The 16,630-nt window shown below is 37.2% G+C and overlaps 1 protein-coding gene across 3 annotated transcripts in view; it reads left to right on the top strand.

Moving 5' to 3' along the window:
• The window catches only part of UVRAG (UV radiation resistance associated), a 309,203-nt gene that overhangs the window by 135,809 nt on the left and 156,764 nt on the right, over positions 1-16,630 (top strand). For all 3 annotated transcript variants that reach the window (XM_065944543.1, XM_065944542.1, XM_065944544.1), the window contains one exon: positions 13,862-13,988. In XM_065944543.1, the coding sequence (XP_065800615.1) occupies positions 13,862-13,988 (127 nt within the window). The remainder of the gene's footprint in view (positions 1-13,861; positions 13,989-16,630) is intronic.

Below are 16,630 nucleotides of genomic sequence, written 5' to 3'. Positions count from 1 at the left end.
TTGCCTAACCCCAAGTCATATAAATTTTCTTTGGTGTTTTCTTCTAGAAATTTTACAGTTTTGGATACATTTAGATCTATGATCCATTTTAAGTTTTTTTTTTTTTTTTTTTTTTTTTTAATGAGTTAAGTGAGGTAATGTTTTCTGTATGAATGTCTGGTTGATTTAGCATCATTTCTTGACCAGTCTTTCCTTTCCCCATTTAATTCAATTGAAAGTTTGTCTTAAATCAGTTGAGCATATGTGAGTACATTTATTTCTGAATTCTCTATTTTGATCCATTGATCTATATGTCTGCCCTTTATCAATACCAAACTGCCGTATTATTATATTATTATATTTTTGTCATCTTAAAACCAGATGAGGTAAGTTCTCCAACTTGGTTCTTTTGAACAATTCCTGTGGGTTTTCTAGGTTCCCTGTGCTTACAAGTGAATTTGAGAATCAACTTATCACTTCCTACCAAAAAAAGAAAAAGCCTACTGGAAATTTGTTCTGTATCTATAGATCAATTTGTGGAGAATTGCAATCTTTTTTTTTTTTCTTGAGAATTGCAATCATAACAACATCAAGTTCTCCAATCCATGAACATGGCATATATCTCTTTTATTTTGATTTTTTCTTTAATTCTCTCAATAATATTCTGCAGCTTTCGCTGTACAGATTCTGGGCATCTTTTATTTGTGTTTTTCCTAAGTATTTTATGGGAGGCTTTTTATTTGTTTTTGGCATTAGTGTAAGTGGAATTGTTTTGAAAATTTGTTTCTCATTTGTTTACTGCCAATATATAAGAATACAATTCAGTTTAAGTTAGTTACCTTGCATCTTGCAATCTTATTAACTTATAAATTCTAGTAGTTATTTTGTAGATTTCTTGGGATTTTCTGCATAAACAATCATATCTACAAACTTGGATTACTTTGTGCACTTAAGTTTTCTGCCTTATTTCAATAACTAGGATATACAGTACAGTGTTAAATAAATATGATACAAATGGAGATCCTTTACTTGTTTCTAATCATAAGGGGAAATGATTCATGCTTTCCTCATTAAATACAAGGTTAGCAAGGCCATTTATTGGTTTCAGAAGTTCCCTCTTACCCCTAATTTCTGAATTTTTGTTATGAATGGATACTGAATTTTATCAAATGCTTTTTCTACATCTGTTGAAATAAATGATCGTGACATTTTCTTCTTGATTCTGTGAACTACACTGATTTAATTTCAAGTGTTTAACTAACATTGCATTTCTGGAATAAACCAATGGTTACAATATACAGTGTAATTTTTTTTTACCTTTCCAGATTTGATCTGGTAATAATTTAAGAGTTTTTATGCCTATAGTCCTTAAGGATATTGGGATGTAGTGTTTTAGATTACTTTGTTAGAATGGTATTAGGATTATGGTGAAGGTGAAGGTGAAGTCGCTCAGTCATGTCCGACTCTTTGCAACCCCATGGACTGTAGCCTTCCAGGCTCCTCTGTCCATGGGATTTTACAGGCAAGAGTACTGGAGTGGGTTGCCATTTCCGTCTCCAGGGGATCTTCCTGACCCAGGGATTGAACCCAGATCTTCCGCCATCTGAGCCACCAGGGAAGTTCCAGGATTATGGTAGCCTGGTAAAATTAGTTGGGCTGTGTTGCTTTTGCCTACCACATCTTGACTAGTAGCAGAATTCATCTGAATTTTTAACATTTTCACTCTGCCAAGATTTCATGTCTTTTTACTCAGTATGAAAATATTAGGTTGGTTCAAAAGTAATTACAGTTTTGTATTGTTGAAATTTGCTGTTTGATATTGATATACATACTTAAATGTTGTTATGTTATACATCATTTTAATGTGAATTTCTTGCTTTATTTTTTTTGCTAATGTTTATGTTTTTTGCTTGTTGTTTATTTTATATGTATTTTAGACTTTGCAGATGATGTTAGACAAAAAGCAAAATAGAGCAATTTTCTTATTTGAGTTCAAAATGGGTCAGAAAGCAGTGGAGACAACTTAACAACATCAACAGCGCATTTGGCCTGGCAACTGCTAACCAACGTACAGTGAAGTGGTGGTTTAAGAAGTTTTGCACAGGAGAGAGAGCCTTGAAGATGAGGAGTGCAGTGATCGGCCATCAGAAGTTGACAGTGACCAACTGAGAGGATCACTGAAATTGATCCTCTTACAGCTACACAAGTAGTTGCCCAAGAACTCAACGTTGACCATCCTATGGTCATTTGGCATTTGAGCCAAATTGGAAAGGTGAAAAAGTTTGATAAGTGGGTGCTTCTTAAGCTGGCCACAGATCAAAAAATTTGTCATTTCGAAGTGTCATCTCTTATTCTATGCAGCAACGAACTATTTCTTGATCAAATTGTGATAGGTGACAAAAAGTGGAATTTATGGGACAACCAGCAATGACTAGCTCTGTGGTTGGACCGAGAAGAAGCTCTAAAGCACTCCCAGAGCTAAACTTGCACCAATGAAAGGGTCATGGTCACTGCTTGGTGGTCTGCTGCCTCTGTGATCCACTGCAGCTTTCTGAATCCCAGTGAAACCGTTACATCTGAGAAGTATGCTCAGCAAATCAGTGAGATGCACTGAAAACTGCAATGCCTGCAGCCAGCCCTGATCTACAGAAAGAGCCTAGTTCTTCTCTGAGACAATGCCTGACCTCACGTTGCACAACCAACATGTCAGATGTTGATTGAATTGGGCTATGAAGTTTTGCCTCATCTGCCATATTCACTTGCGCTCTAGCCAACTGACTACCACTTCTTCAAGCATCTCAACAACGTTTTGTAAGGAAAATGCTTCTATAACCAACAGAATGCAGAAAATGCTTCCCAGGAGTTCATTGAATCCTGAAGCAAGGATTTTTATACTTTATACTACAGGAACAAACTTATTTCTCATTGGCAAAAATGTGTTGATGGTAATGGTTCCTATTTGATTAATAAAGATGTGTTTGAGTCTAGTTACAATGATTTAAAATTCAGAATCCACAACTGTAATTACCTTTACACCAACCTAATATTTAGCTTTATTTTTTCACTTAGCATGTTTATAATAGTGGGCTTCCCAGGTGGCTCAGTGGTAAAGAATCTGCCTGCAATGCCAGAGATCTGGGTTCGATCCTTGAGTGGGAAAGATTCCTTGGAGGAGGGCATGGCAACCCACTCCAGTATTCTTGCCTGGAGAAACCCCATGGACGAGAAACCTGGTGGGCTGTGGTCCATGGAGTTGCAAAGAGTCAGACACGACTGAGCAACTAAGCACAGTGCATTTATAATAGTGACTTTACAGTCTGTGTCTGATAACTGTAACATCTGGGTCATCTCAGAGTTGGCGTATGTAGATTGTCTTCCCAAGAGAGTGAGTCACGTTTTCCTGGCTCTTTGTGTGTTGGGTAGTATTGTACACCGTAGACATTGTGGATGTTGTTTTGTGGAATCTCTGGATTTGGTTGCTTTGCTTCAAATATTGATGTTTGCATTTTAGCAGGTAGTTAACTTGGTTAGGCTCAAACTGTCCACGCCTGCAGTGGACATTGCCTTAGATTTCAGCTTAGTACTCTCATCCTTAGGCACAGCTACTCTCTATTGTCTCATGCCTATATGATTTAGGATTCAGATTGAATTAAAAAAATTTTTTAAGTTTATTTTTGGTTGCACTGGTCTTTGTTGCTGTGCTTGGGCTTTGTCTAATTGCTGTGAGTGGGGGCTCCTTCATTGCGGTGCGCGGGCTTCACACTGTGATGGCTTCTCTTGTTGTGGAGCATGGGCATGCTTCAGTTGTTGCAGCACACAGGCTCAATAGTTGTGGCTCCCAGGCCCTCCCTAGAGTGTGTGGGCTTCCGTAGTTGTGGCTCATGGGCTTTACTTGCCCTGCGTGTGGCATGTGTAATCTTCCCAGACCGGGGATCGAACCTATGTCCCCTGCATTGGCAGGCAGAGTCTTATCCACTCTACCATCAGGGAACTCCTCATATTGAATTTACACGGAATTTGGGGTGTCCCATTCTCCAGCTTCTTCCATTCTGGTGACCTGGATTGCCTAATTTCTTTTCTCTGGTTCCTCTTGACAGAATGGTAGTTGTCTTTCTGTTGGTGTTTCACTCTTCAAGGAAAGTAACAGAAAGAGGGCATTTCACCCCGAGTGTCACCAGGTTCTGAATTTATCCCCAAATCTGCCTGCCACAGATCAGTCTTTCAGTTCAGTTCAGTCGCTCAGTCATGTCCGACTCTTTGCAACCCCATGAACCACAGCACGCCAGGCCTCCCTGTCCATCACCAACTCCCAGAGTTTACTCAAACTCCTGTCCATCGAGTCGGTGATGCCATCCAGCAGTCTCATCCTCTGTCGTCCCCTTCTCCTCCTGCCCCCAATCCTTCCCAGCATCAGGGTCTTTTCCAGTGAGTCAACTCTTCGCATGAGGTGGCCAAAGTATTGGAGTTTCAGCTTCAGCCTAACAGTCCTTCCAATGAATATTTAGGACTGATTTCCTTTAGGATTGACTAGTCGGGTCTCCTTGCAGTTCAAGGGACTCTCAAGAGTCTTCTCTAACACCACAGTTCAAAAGCATCAATTCTTAGGCACTCAGCTTTCTTCACAGTCCAACTCTCACATCCATACATGGCCAATGGAAAAACCATAGCCTTGACCAGACGGACCTTTGTTGGCAAAGTATTGTCTCTGCTTTTTAATATGCTATCTGGGTTGGTCATAACTTTCCTTCTAAGGAGTAAGCGTCTTTTAATTTCATGGCTGCAGTCACCATCTGCAGTGATTTTGGAGCCCAGAAAAATAAAGTCAGCCACTGTTTCCACTGTTTCCTCATCTGTTTGCCATGAAGTGATGGGACCAGATGCCATAATCTTGGTTTTCTGAATGTTGAGCTTTAACCCAACTTTTTTACTCTCCTCTTTCACTTTCATCAAAAGGCTTTTCAGTTCCTCTTCACTTTCTGCCATAAAGGTGGTGTCATCTGCATATCTGAGGTTATTAATATTTCTCCCAGCAATCTTGATTTCAGTTTGTGCTTCTTCCCGCCCAGCATTTCTCATGATGTCCTCTGCATATAAGTTAAATAAGCAGGGTGACAATGTACAGCCTTGACGTGCTCCTTTTGCTATTTGGAGCCAGTCTGTTGTTCCATGTCCAGTTCTGACTGTTGCTTCCTGACCTGCATATAGGTTTCTCAAGAGGCAGGTCAGGTGGTCTGCTACTCCCATCTCTTTCAGAATTTTCCACAGTTTATTGTGATCCACACAGTCAAAGGCTTTGGCATAGTCAATAAAGCAGAAATCGATGTTTTTCTGGAACTCCCTTGTTTTTTCGATGTTCCATCCGATGTTGACAATTTGATCTCTGGTTCCTCTGCCTTTTCTAAATCAATCTTTAGAACCTTCAAGTAGTAGCTTTTTGCATTTTACCTAGCATCTGTGGCAGTTACTTGAGGGAGGACCAGTTTGTTAGGTCAAACTTATACTTTTTTGAACTTTGTTATTCTCTTATATCAAAAGCAGAACTCCTTATGTTTTATTATTATGTATATATTTGCTTTATCTCCTTGGTCTTCTCTGGTAGCTCAGCTGGTAGAGAATCTGCCTGTATTGCAGGAGGTCCTGGTTCAATTCCTGGCTTGGAAAGATCCCCTGGAGAAGGGAACAGCTATCCATTCCAGAATTCTGGCCTGGAGAAGTCTATGGACTGTATAATCCATGGGGTTGCAAAGAGTTGGGTACAACTGAGTGACTTTCACTCACTTCACTTCATCTTCTTAGCTGGACCTGGGTTCTAGGCCTGATATTGCTACTGAGTCTATGAGATTAATGGGTTGGATTAAATATTTTCTAAGGAAAATTTTACACTTTCTCTGTGGTTAAGTAGGGATAGGTACAATAGAAATAACCTGTAAATGACATTTTGAAGCAAGTTTGTTAACTTACAGGACAGCTGCCATAGATCTAAAACTTTTTTTCAGGTTGTTAAACTGTTTCCACTTTTGGTGGGAAATAATAGAGGTGAATAATGCCCTAAATCACTCAGGTCCCCTTTATACTCTAAAAATTTTAAAGATCTCAAAGAATTTAGAGTATATCTATTGATAATGTGTGGGTTAACAAAAGACAGCTGAATCTGCACATTTAGTTCTGCAGTCAGTCTGTTGTGATATCACAGATCTTACTCTGGAAAACTCAGCCATACAATTATGAGAAAATGAGAGTGAAAGGGGGAGATAGCAGCTTAGTAGTATTATGAAAATATTTTTGATCTCACAGACTCTGAAATGGTCTTTCAGGAACCCTCATGTTTCCTGGACCCTGCTTTGATAACTTTTGCCTAAGTCTTTTTGACTTCCAATGTAATCTACAAGAAGAAAATTATCTAATATGTCATTTACAGATTGGTCTGTCATTCTGAAATGAATCTTTAACATTTGCCCACCACTGTCTTTATAAAGATGCATAAAAAGGAGTGTGTGTGCTTACAAATAGATGGATCTATCTCTGATTTTCAGATCAGATACAGAATATCCAATTAAAAATGATGTGTTAGTGATGCACTTATGACATCTGTTCTTCGAGTTAACAGGTAAGTAGAACACAGAAACCCATTGGAAGATACTTATGGAACAGTAAGATCTTTTAGTGCTTTGGTTCATTTGAAAGGAAGCAGAATTATATTCCACTTGGGTGGAGTTTGTTTATTCATCAGAAATTAGAGCCAACAATCCTGGTTTTGAATGACTTGATATATTTCTGTAAATGGGCCAGTTTTTGCACATGGACTATGACACAAACATACTATACAAATGCCTTCCTGTATTAGTTTAGTATTTAGACTAACTTGTCCCTTAGTTCTTTGTTTCTAGTAAATACAACCCATTTGAGCATGTACCCTGCAGTAAGAGCAGATTAACTCTCCTACCTATGCATATCCTTGTGTTCTCTGAAGAGTTGTTTTTCTTTTCTAGTTTGTTCCTCCACATAGGTAGAATCTAGTTTACATGTTTTGTGGAAAAATTCAGGTTAAGGAAAATGAGCTCTCTTTGGAGAAAATGATAGTTCCTGAGAATTTATATATATAGTTTTTCCCTCAGTGATATGAAAACACCGATCTCTCCCTTGGACTACCAAAGACACCCAGATTGTTTCTTGATTCTCTTTCTTTCATGAAAAGTGTCCTCAGTGACTTTTGGGTTTTGTTTTTACAGGGAGTTGGCAAAATGGGTTTGGTCTCCACTAGACCCAAACCCTTAGAAAGCAGAAACCATTTCTCATTTATCTAAAAAGAAACGTGGTAGGCCCTTCATAAATATTTGATTTGTTCAGAAAAAAACTTGCATAGAAGTGTCTTGTATTTCATAAAATTTTCCAGTCAAATGTAATAATAATGATTGGAAATAAGCTTTACTGCTTGTTTTCTTGGCTTGAATGTCTTTAAGAGATGATCATACCATCTGTTTAGAATCAGTATTTCAGAGATGAGGAAGAAAGCATTTTGGGTGAGAGACGATAGCTGTGAAGTAGTTTCCACACAATTACCGAAAGGCGTTTTCCATGCCCATTGCCCCAGCAAGGCCACACCAGTACTCGTCTCACTGAGCACCCGCGCTTTCTCATTGTCTGGGAATCAAATGGAGATGCTGAGTTTTTTCTTTTAAAAGTTTTCCACCAGCTCATCCCAGGGCTTAGTAACCTATTCAGTTTACTTAATGAATTTTGTGTTTTCTCCCCATTTAAATTGTACCTAGTATCTGTCTTGGGAAAAGGACCGTTTAGTTAAGAATTTTGCCAGAGAAAATCATGAAAACTATATTCTTGACACTGGATAAAGGCTTAAGAGGGAAGGGCACATACGTTCACAGTGTGGTGATAGTGTGTGAAGGCAAACGTGTGCAGGCAGAGGTATGTTCATTGTGGGGGTAGGATTTCACATTTTATCTGGAGGCAAATTCTGGCAGGATATTTGGATTAAAAGTGAGGCAGAGTTAAGTTTAAAGCATGATTCTATAGGTTTAAAAAGGAAATATTTTTATGGAAAGATAAATAAGCAAACTTAATTTAGCAGACTTAATTGTTTCTTTGGCAGAATGTGTCTGGGATTTGTTTTATGAAATGAAGATTCAGTAAAGTTGACTTTTTTGAAATACAGTTCTATCACTTTTTTAAAAAATGAATTTTGTGTTTTAGAGTAGTTTTATATATACAGAAAAATTGTGCAGAAAGTACCGAAAGCTCCTCACTCCCATTTCTTTTGTTGTTAACATCTTGTATTAGAGTGACACATTTGTTACTGTTGTTGAATCAATAGTATTCACTCTGTATTGTATAATTCTGAGTTTTGACAAATGCACAATGTTTTTACCTTTACAGTGTCATACAGAATCGCTTCACTGGCCTAAAAATCTCCCACACTTCACCTATTTATCCTTTTCTCCCTCCCTCAGAACACCTGGCAACAGCTGATCTTCTTACAGTTTCCACAGTTTTGTGTTTCTTCGGAATGTAACATCAGTTCAGTTCAGTTGTTCAGTCATGTCCAACTCTTTGTGATCCCTTGGACTGCAGCACATCAGGCTTCCCTGTCCATGACCAATTCCTGAAGCTTGCTCAAACTCACGTCCATCAAGTCGGTGATGCCATCCAACCATCTTATCCTCTGTCGTCCACTTCTCCTCCTGCCTTCCACCTTTCCCAGTATCATTTTCCAGTGAGTCAGTTCTTTGGATCACATGGCCAAAGTATTGGAGTTCCAGCTTCAGCATAACAGTCCTTCCAAAGTATGTTCAGAACTGATTTCCTTTAGGATTGACTGGTCGGATCTCCTTGCAGTCCAAGGGACTCTCAAGAGTCTTCTCCAACACCCCAGTTCAAAAGCATCAGTTCTTCAGTGCTCAGCTTTCTTTATAGTCAAACTCTCACATCCATATGCGACTATTGGAAAAACAATAGCTTTGGCTAGATGGACTTTACTGTTGGCAAAGTAATTTCTCTGCTTTCTAATATGCTGTCTAGGTTGGTCATAACTTTTCTTCCAAGGAACAAGCGTCTTTTAATTTCATGGCTGTAGTCACCATCTGCAGTGATTTTGGAGCCCAAGAAAATAAAGTCTGTCACTGTTTTCATTGTTTCCCCATCTGTTTGCCATGAAGTGATGGGACTGGATGTCATAATCTTCATTTTTTGAATGCTGAGTTTTCACTCTCCTCTTTCACTTTCATCAAGAGGCTCTTTAGTTCCTCTTTGCTTTCTGCAATAAACGTGGTGTCATCTGCATATCTGAGGTTATTGATATTTCTCCCGTCAGCCTTGATTCCAGCTTGTGCTTCATCCAGTCCAGCATTTTGCATGATGTACTCTGCATATAAGTTAAATAAACAGGGTGACAATATACATCTTTGACATACTCCTTTCCCAATTTGGAACTAGTCTGTTGTTTCATGTCCAGTTCTGTTACTTTTTGATCTGCATACGGATTTCTCAGGAGGCAGGTAAGATGGTCTAGTGTTCCCATCTCTTGAAGAATTTTCCACAGTTTGTTGTGGTCCACACAGGCAAAAGCTTTGGTGTAGTCCATAAAGCAGAAGCACGTGTTTTTCTGGAATTCTGTTGCTTTTTCTATGATCTAATGGATGGAATTTGATCTCTGGTTTCATTACCTTGCTAGTGTGTGAGATGAGTGCAATTGTGTGGTAGTTTGAGCATTCTTTGGCATTGCCTTTCTTTGGGATTGGAATGAAAACTGACCTTTTCCAGTTGTATGGCCACTGCTGAGTTTTCCAAATTTTATGGCATATTGAGTGCAGCACTCAATGTAACAATGTAACATAGGAATGTAACATAGTTGGGATCATATAGCATGTAGCTTTTTCAGATTGGTTTCTTTTACTTAGCTATATGCATTTAAGGTTCCTCCATGTCTTCTCATAGCTTTTCATAGCTCATTTCTATTTTCTTTTTTTGCTGAATAATGCTCCATTGTTATTGGATATGCCACAGTTTACCTTTTAACCTTTTGAGGTATATTTTGGTCACTTCCAAGTTTTAGCAATTTTGAATAAAGCTGCCATAGACATTTATGTGTAGGTTTCTGTGAGCACAAGTTTTCAGCTCATCCGGTTTGATATCTAGGAACACAGTTGTTAGATCATATAGTAAACCTATGTTTAATTTTGTGAGGAACTGCCAGACCATCTTCTAAAATAACTGTACCATTTTTCATTGCCATCAGTTAACCGTGAATGAAAGTTCCGTTGCTCCACATCCTTGCAATCATTTAGTATTGTCAATATGTTCGATTTAAACCATTCTAATAGTTGTGTAGTGGTATCTAATTGTTGTTTGAGTTACAGTTCCCTGATGACTTACTACAGTGAGAATCTTTTCATATGCTTATTTACTTTTTATGTTTTTTATATGCTCTACATTTTCTTTGATGAGGTTATAGGTCAGATTGTTTGCCTATTTTTTAATTGGGTTGTTTATTTTTCTGTTGTTGAGTTTTTAGAGTTCTTTGCACATTTTGTATTCTGTTCCTTTATCAAATAATTGGTTTTCAAATATTTTCTCCCAGTCTGTGGCTTCTCTTTTCATTCTGCTAATAGTCATTTTTGCAGAGCACAAGTTTTAATTTTAAAGAAGTTCAGCTTAGCAGTTTCTTCTTTCATGGCTCATTGTTAGGTGCTATATGTAGAAAATCATCTCCCAGCCTAAGGCTACCTAGATTTTCTCCAGTTATCCTTTAAAAGTTGTGTAGTTGTAGTAATTTTTATTTTACATTTAGATATGTGATTGATTTTTAGTTAATTTTTGTGAGATGTATAGGTCTGTATCTAAATTTTTTATTTTGTTTTTGTTCGTTTCTATGTGAGTGTCCAGTGGTTCCAGCACCCTTTGGTGAAAAGGCAATCCTTCCTCCATTGAATTGTTTTTATTCCTTTCTCAAAGATTAGTTGGGGACCATATTTCTGGACTCTATATTCTGTTCTGTTGATTTGTCTGTTTCTTCTTTTGCCCATACCCAATTGTCTTGATTACTGTAGCTTTATAGTAAGTCTTGACAGAAGATAGTGTCAGTCTTCCTACTTTGTACTTCTCTAGTATTTTGTTGGTGATTCTGGGTTTTTTGCTTTTCTCTATAAACTTTACAATCAGTTTGTTGATATCCACAAAATAATTTGCCAGAATGTTGCTAAATCTATGGATTAAGTTGGGAAACATTGATATATCTTAATAGTATCTTCCTATCCATGAACATGAATAAGTTCTCCATTTTGGGGGGTTGTCTCCTTTGACTACTTTCATTGGAGTTTTGTAGTTTTCTTCATGTAGCTGTTCTACATAATTTGTTAGATTTATACCTAAGTCTTTTATACTTTCATGCTAATATAATCAATGCTGTGTTTTTAATTTCAAATTCCCATTACCCTTTGTTGTTATGTGAGAAAGCAGTTGACTTTTGTGTATTAAGCCTGTGTCATGCAACCTTGCTATTAATAATCACCTATTAGTTCTAGGAGGTTTTAGATTGGTTTTTGGTTTCTTTTTTGTTATTGTTGATTCTTTGGAATTTTCTGCATAGACAATCATACCGTCTGTAAACAAAGATGATTTCATTTCTTCTTTGCCAGTATATATATAACATCTTTTATATCCTTTTCTTCCCTTATTGCTTAGCCAGGACTTTCGGTACATGCTTAAGAGAGTGGTGAAAGTGGGGAGCATCCTTGTGTTGTTGTCCAGCATAGGAAGAAAGCATCTGGTTTCTCACCATTAAATATTTTGGCAAATATTAGTAGGTTTCTTGGCAAGTATTTTTTACTGAATTGATGAAGTTCTTCTTTACTTCTAGTTGAATTTTGTTGCATGCTTTTTCAGTATCTATTGATATGGTTATGTGTTTTTTTTCTTTAGCCTGGTTGATGTGATGAATCCATTAATTGATTATTGAAAGCTGAACCTTTGTCTTACATACTTGGAATACAGTTCATTTGGCCATGGTATAATTCTTTACATATATAGATGATTTGATTTGCCAATATTTTGTTGGGGATTTTGCACCTATGTTTATGAGGAATATTGGTCTGTAATTTTCCTTTCTAGTGATGTATTTGATTTTGATGTGAGAGTGATGTTGGCCTCGTAGAATGAGTTAGGAAGTTCTTCTGGAACTTTTGGGAGAGATTTTCAAAAAATGGTATTATGCTTTATTTAAATGTTTGGTAAAATTCATCAGCGAAACCATCAGGATTGGTGCGTTATGTTTTTGAAGGTTATTAATTATTGATTTAATTTCATATATATATATGTATAAAATCTACCATAACTATCATAACTCACACTGGGAGAAATAGATAATCTGAATAGACATACATATATACATATACATATGTGTGTGTGTATATATATACTATTTCTCCTACTGTGAGGTGTGTGTTGTGTGTGTGTGTGTGTGTGTGTGTGTGTGTGTGCGCGCCAGGGTGGATTATCTATTTCTCCTAGTGTGAGTTATGGTAGATTGTCTTTCACGGAATTGATCCGTTTCTTCTAAGTTATCAAATTTATGGGCATAGAGTTGTTGATAGTATTTTAAATTTTTCTTTTAATGTCCATGAGATCATTGTGATGATCTTTCTTTCATTCCTCATTTTAGTGGTTTCTGTCTTTTCTTTTGGTTAGCCTGGCCAGAATTTTATCCGTACTGACCTTTTCAAAAACATAGCTTTTGGTTTCATTTACATTGTGATTTTCTTCTTGTAATTTATTCTGTTTGGAGTTCACTTATATTAAATATAGGGATATTAGAGCACCTTTAGTTTAGCTTGGTAAGGATGGAAGTCTTTTTGTTTCTGTGGATTTGCTTATTTTGGAAATTTCATATAAATGGGAGTCTGTGGTCTTTTAAAACTGGCTTTTTTCAATTCGTATGTTTTCAGGATTCATCTATGTTGTAGCATGTATCAGTACTTTACTTGTTGTTATTGCCAAATAGTCTTCCTTTGTATATCCACCACATTTTATGTAACTAGTCATCAGACAGTGCACGTTTGGATTGATTTCATCTTTGGCTGTTATGAGTAATACTGCTGTAACAGTCATATTTACATTTTGTATGGACATGTTTTTAATTCTGTTGGGTGCAACGCTGGGTCCTAAGGTAACTGTGTTGAGCATTTTGAAAACTCTGTTTCTTATTTTTATTGTTTTTAATTCAATTCAATATCAGTCTAATTTCTAATTCCACTAGGGCTTTTTTTTAAAGTTGAGTTACTTTTTGGCCGTGGTGTGTCTTCATTACTATGTGCAGGCTTTCTCTAACTGCAGTGAACCTGGGCTGCTCGCTAGTTGCGATGTGCAGGCTTATCATTGTTGCCTTCTCTTGTTGCGGAGCACGGGCTGTAAGGCACACGGGCTTCAGTAGTTGTGGCTCGTGGACTCCAGAGCATGGCTCAGTAGTTGTGGCACATAAACTTAGTTGCTCTGAGGCATGAAGGGACCAGAGATTGAACCAGTGTTCCCTGCATTGTAAGGTAGATTCTTAATCACTGAAACACCAGGAAACCCCTTTTTTTATTATTAATTTATGTCATATTGCATTATGGTGTCAGGAAAGAGGCCTGAGATATTTTATGTCTTTTAGAAAGAACTGTTCCCAGACTTAAGATTAATTTCTAATCTGTATTTTGATTACATCTGTATTCGTTCCATTAAAATGACAGATGCTGATAATTAAATCACTTAAGAGATCTATAAGCTACATGAGTATTAAAGTGCTTTAAACCACTCACATTTGAAACATTGTGCATGTTGTTATTCAGTCATAACTTTTATATTCATAAATTTACCTGTATTTTTAATTATTCAGAAAAAAGAAAGTGAGTGCCTGCAATTAAAAATTTTGGTGCTTCGAAATGAACTGGAAAGACAGAAGAAAGCTTTGGGACGGGAGGTAGTTCTTCTGCATAAAGAGCAAATTGCATTACAGGACAAAGGTGAGTGAAAATACCTTACAAACTGCTTAGCCTCCACATTCAGTGATTTTCCTTTTTCACTATGGGCTTAAATAGTCATCTTTTATAAGTTTACTAAAATAAATTTAAAGAAATTTTTGAAGTATTTTGAAATTGATACATAAAATGTACATAAACACACACACTTCACATTTTCAAATTGAATGCACCTGCATAAGCAGAATCTCCCATCAAGAAACAGGCATTATAAGGACCCCAGAACCTCAGAAGCTTCATGTTCTCTTGCATTCATGGCATCTCTAGCCAGACAACCTGCTACCTTAACTCCATATACCATAGGTTGAGTTTGCCTAATTTTGAACTGTATACAATAAGAGCATATAATATGTACATTTTATGTGCTGGCTTTCATTCAACATTTTGTTTGTAAGATTCATCCCTACCTGAACATAATGTAGTCTTAGTTATTTTAACTGCTAATTGTATTCCACTGTGGAGAAGGCAGTGGCACCCCACTCCAGTGCTCTTGCCTGGAAAATCCCATGGACGGAGGAGCCTGGTAGGCTGTAGTCCATGGGGTCGCGAAGAGTCGGACATGACTGAGCGACTTCACTTTCACTTTTCACTTTCATGCATTGGAGAAGAAAATGGCAACCCACTCCAGTGTTCTTGCCTGGAGAATCCCAGGGACAGAGGAGCCTGGTGGGCTGCCATCTATGGGGTTGCACAGAGTTGGACACGACTGAAGCGACTTAGCAGCAGCAACAGTAGCAGCAGTATTCCACTGTATAAATATGAATTTATTTAATCTTGCTTTTGACATTTCATTAATTTCTAGTTTGGGACTATAACAAATAATGCTTCCATGAGTGGTATAGTACATATTTCTTAAAGGACATTTTTTAAATGCATTTCTTTCGGATATAAACCCAGGAACAGAATTACATAGTCATAGGATACACATATCTTCAGCTTTAGTGGGTTGTGTCCAAAAGTTTTCCAAAGTAGTTTTGCCAGTTTACCTCTTCTCCATCTAGGAATGTATCCTACATCCTTGTCAGTGTTTAATACTTTCTGGTTTTGTATTTTAGCTTTCCTGGTGGGTATGTGGTAGCATCTTCTTGAAATTTTAATTTTTATTTCCCTTAAGACTAATGAAGTTGAACACTATTTTGTGTCTCTTGCTGATTGGGAATACTCCTTTTGAAGCACCTGTTAAAGTAACCCCCAACTCTGCTTTTTTAAAAATTGGTTTGTGTAATTTTTTGTGTTTTTTATAATTTTTAAAATTTATTTATACTATAAGCTAATTATATATTTATAATTCAGTTTATACTATAACCCAGTATTCTTGCCTGGAAAATCCCATGGACAGAGGAACCTGGTGGGCTACAGTGGGTTTGCAAAGAGTCAGACACGACTGAGCGACTGAGTGCACACACATGCACACAGACATAATTAAATTGACTCTATTCTGATTATTTTATGACATAAGAAACAGCTCTGCTACTGCTAAGTCACTTCAGTCAGGTCCGACTCTGTGTGACCCCATAGACAGCAGCCCACTAGGCTCCCCTGTCCCTGGGATTCTCCAGGCAAAAATACTGGAGTGGGTTGCCATTTCCTTCTCCAATGCATGAAAGTGAAAAGTGAAAGTGAAGTCGCTCAGTCATGTCCGACTCTTCGAGACCCCATGGACTGCAGCCCACCAGGCTCCTCCGTCCATGGGATTTTCCAGGCAAGAGTACTGGAGTGGGTTGCCATTGCCTTCTCTATTGAGATTTAATTAATATACCAAACAGGTCATTTGAAAGTGTATAAATCAGTGTTTTGGTGTTTATTCATAGGGCTGTGCAATGATCACAATTTGTCTCTTCTAAAAGAAAATGTGTACTCATTAAATAATTGATCCACATGCCCCCTTTCACAAATCTTAAGCAAGCACTGATTTGTTTTCTGTTTCTATAGATTTGTCTGTTCTGTACAGTTTTTATAAATGGTATCATACAATATGTCATCTTTTGTAATCAACTTTTTTCATTTAATGTAACATTTCAAGGTTCATTCATGTTGTCGCATGCATCACTACTTCTTTTTTTAAAATAAAATTTAGTTACATGGATATACTACATATTATTTGTACATTCATCCATTGATGAAAATTTGAATTGTTTCCATTTTTTGCCCTTCTGAATAATGCTTCTGTGAACATTCATATTTAAGTTTCTGTAGGGAAGTATGTTTTTATTTCTCTTGAATATGCCTGAGAGTAGAATTGCTAGATCCTATAACTGCAATACTTCAGACTTTTACATTATTATTGTATTTGTTATGGTGATCTGTGATTAGTGATCTTTAATGTACAATTATAATTGTTTAGGGACACCACAAATCACATCCATATAAGACAATGAACTTAATAAATGTTATGTATGTTCTGTTTCAACTGACTAGCCATTTCCCTGTCTTTCTTCCTCCCCTGAAGTCTTCCTATTCCCTGAGCCACACTAATACTGAAATTAGGTTAGTTAATAACCTGACAATAACCTCTAAATGTTCAAGTGAAAGGAAGAGTCATATGTCTGTCACTTTAAATCAAAAGTTAAACATGATTAAGCTTGGTGAGGAAAGCATGTTGAAAGCCAAGACAGGCTGAACACTAG

This window comes from Muntiacus reevesi, chromosome 9 (assembly GCF_963930625.1).
Source record: "Muntiacus reevesi chromosome 9, mMunRee1.1, whole genome shotgun sequence".
Taxonomy (NCBI): Eukaryota; Metazoa; Chordata; class Mammalia; order Artiodactyla; family Cervidae; genus Muntiacus; species Muntiacus reevesi.
The sequence above is the reverse complement of the archived record's forward strand: the minus strand, read 5'-3'. Positions and strand labels throughout refer to the sequence as shown.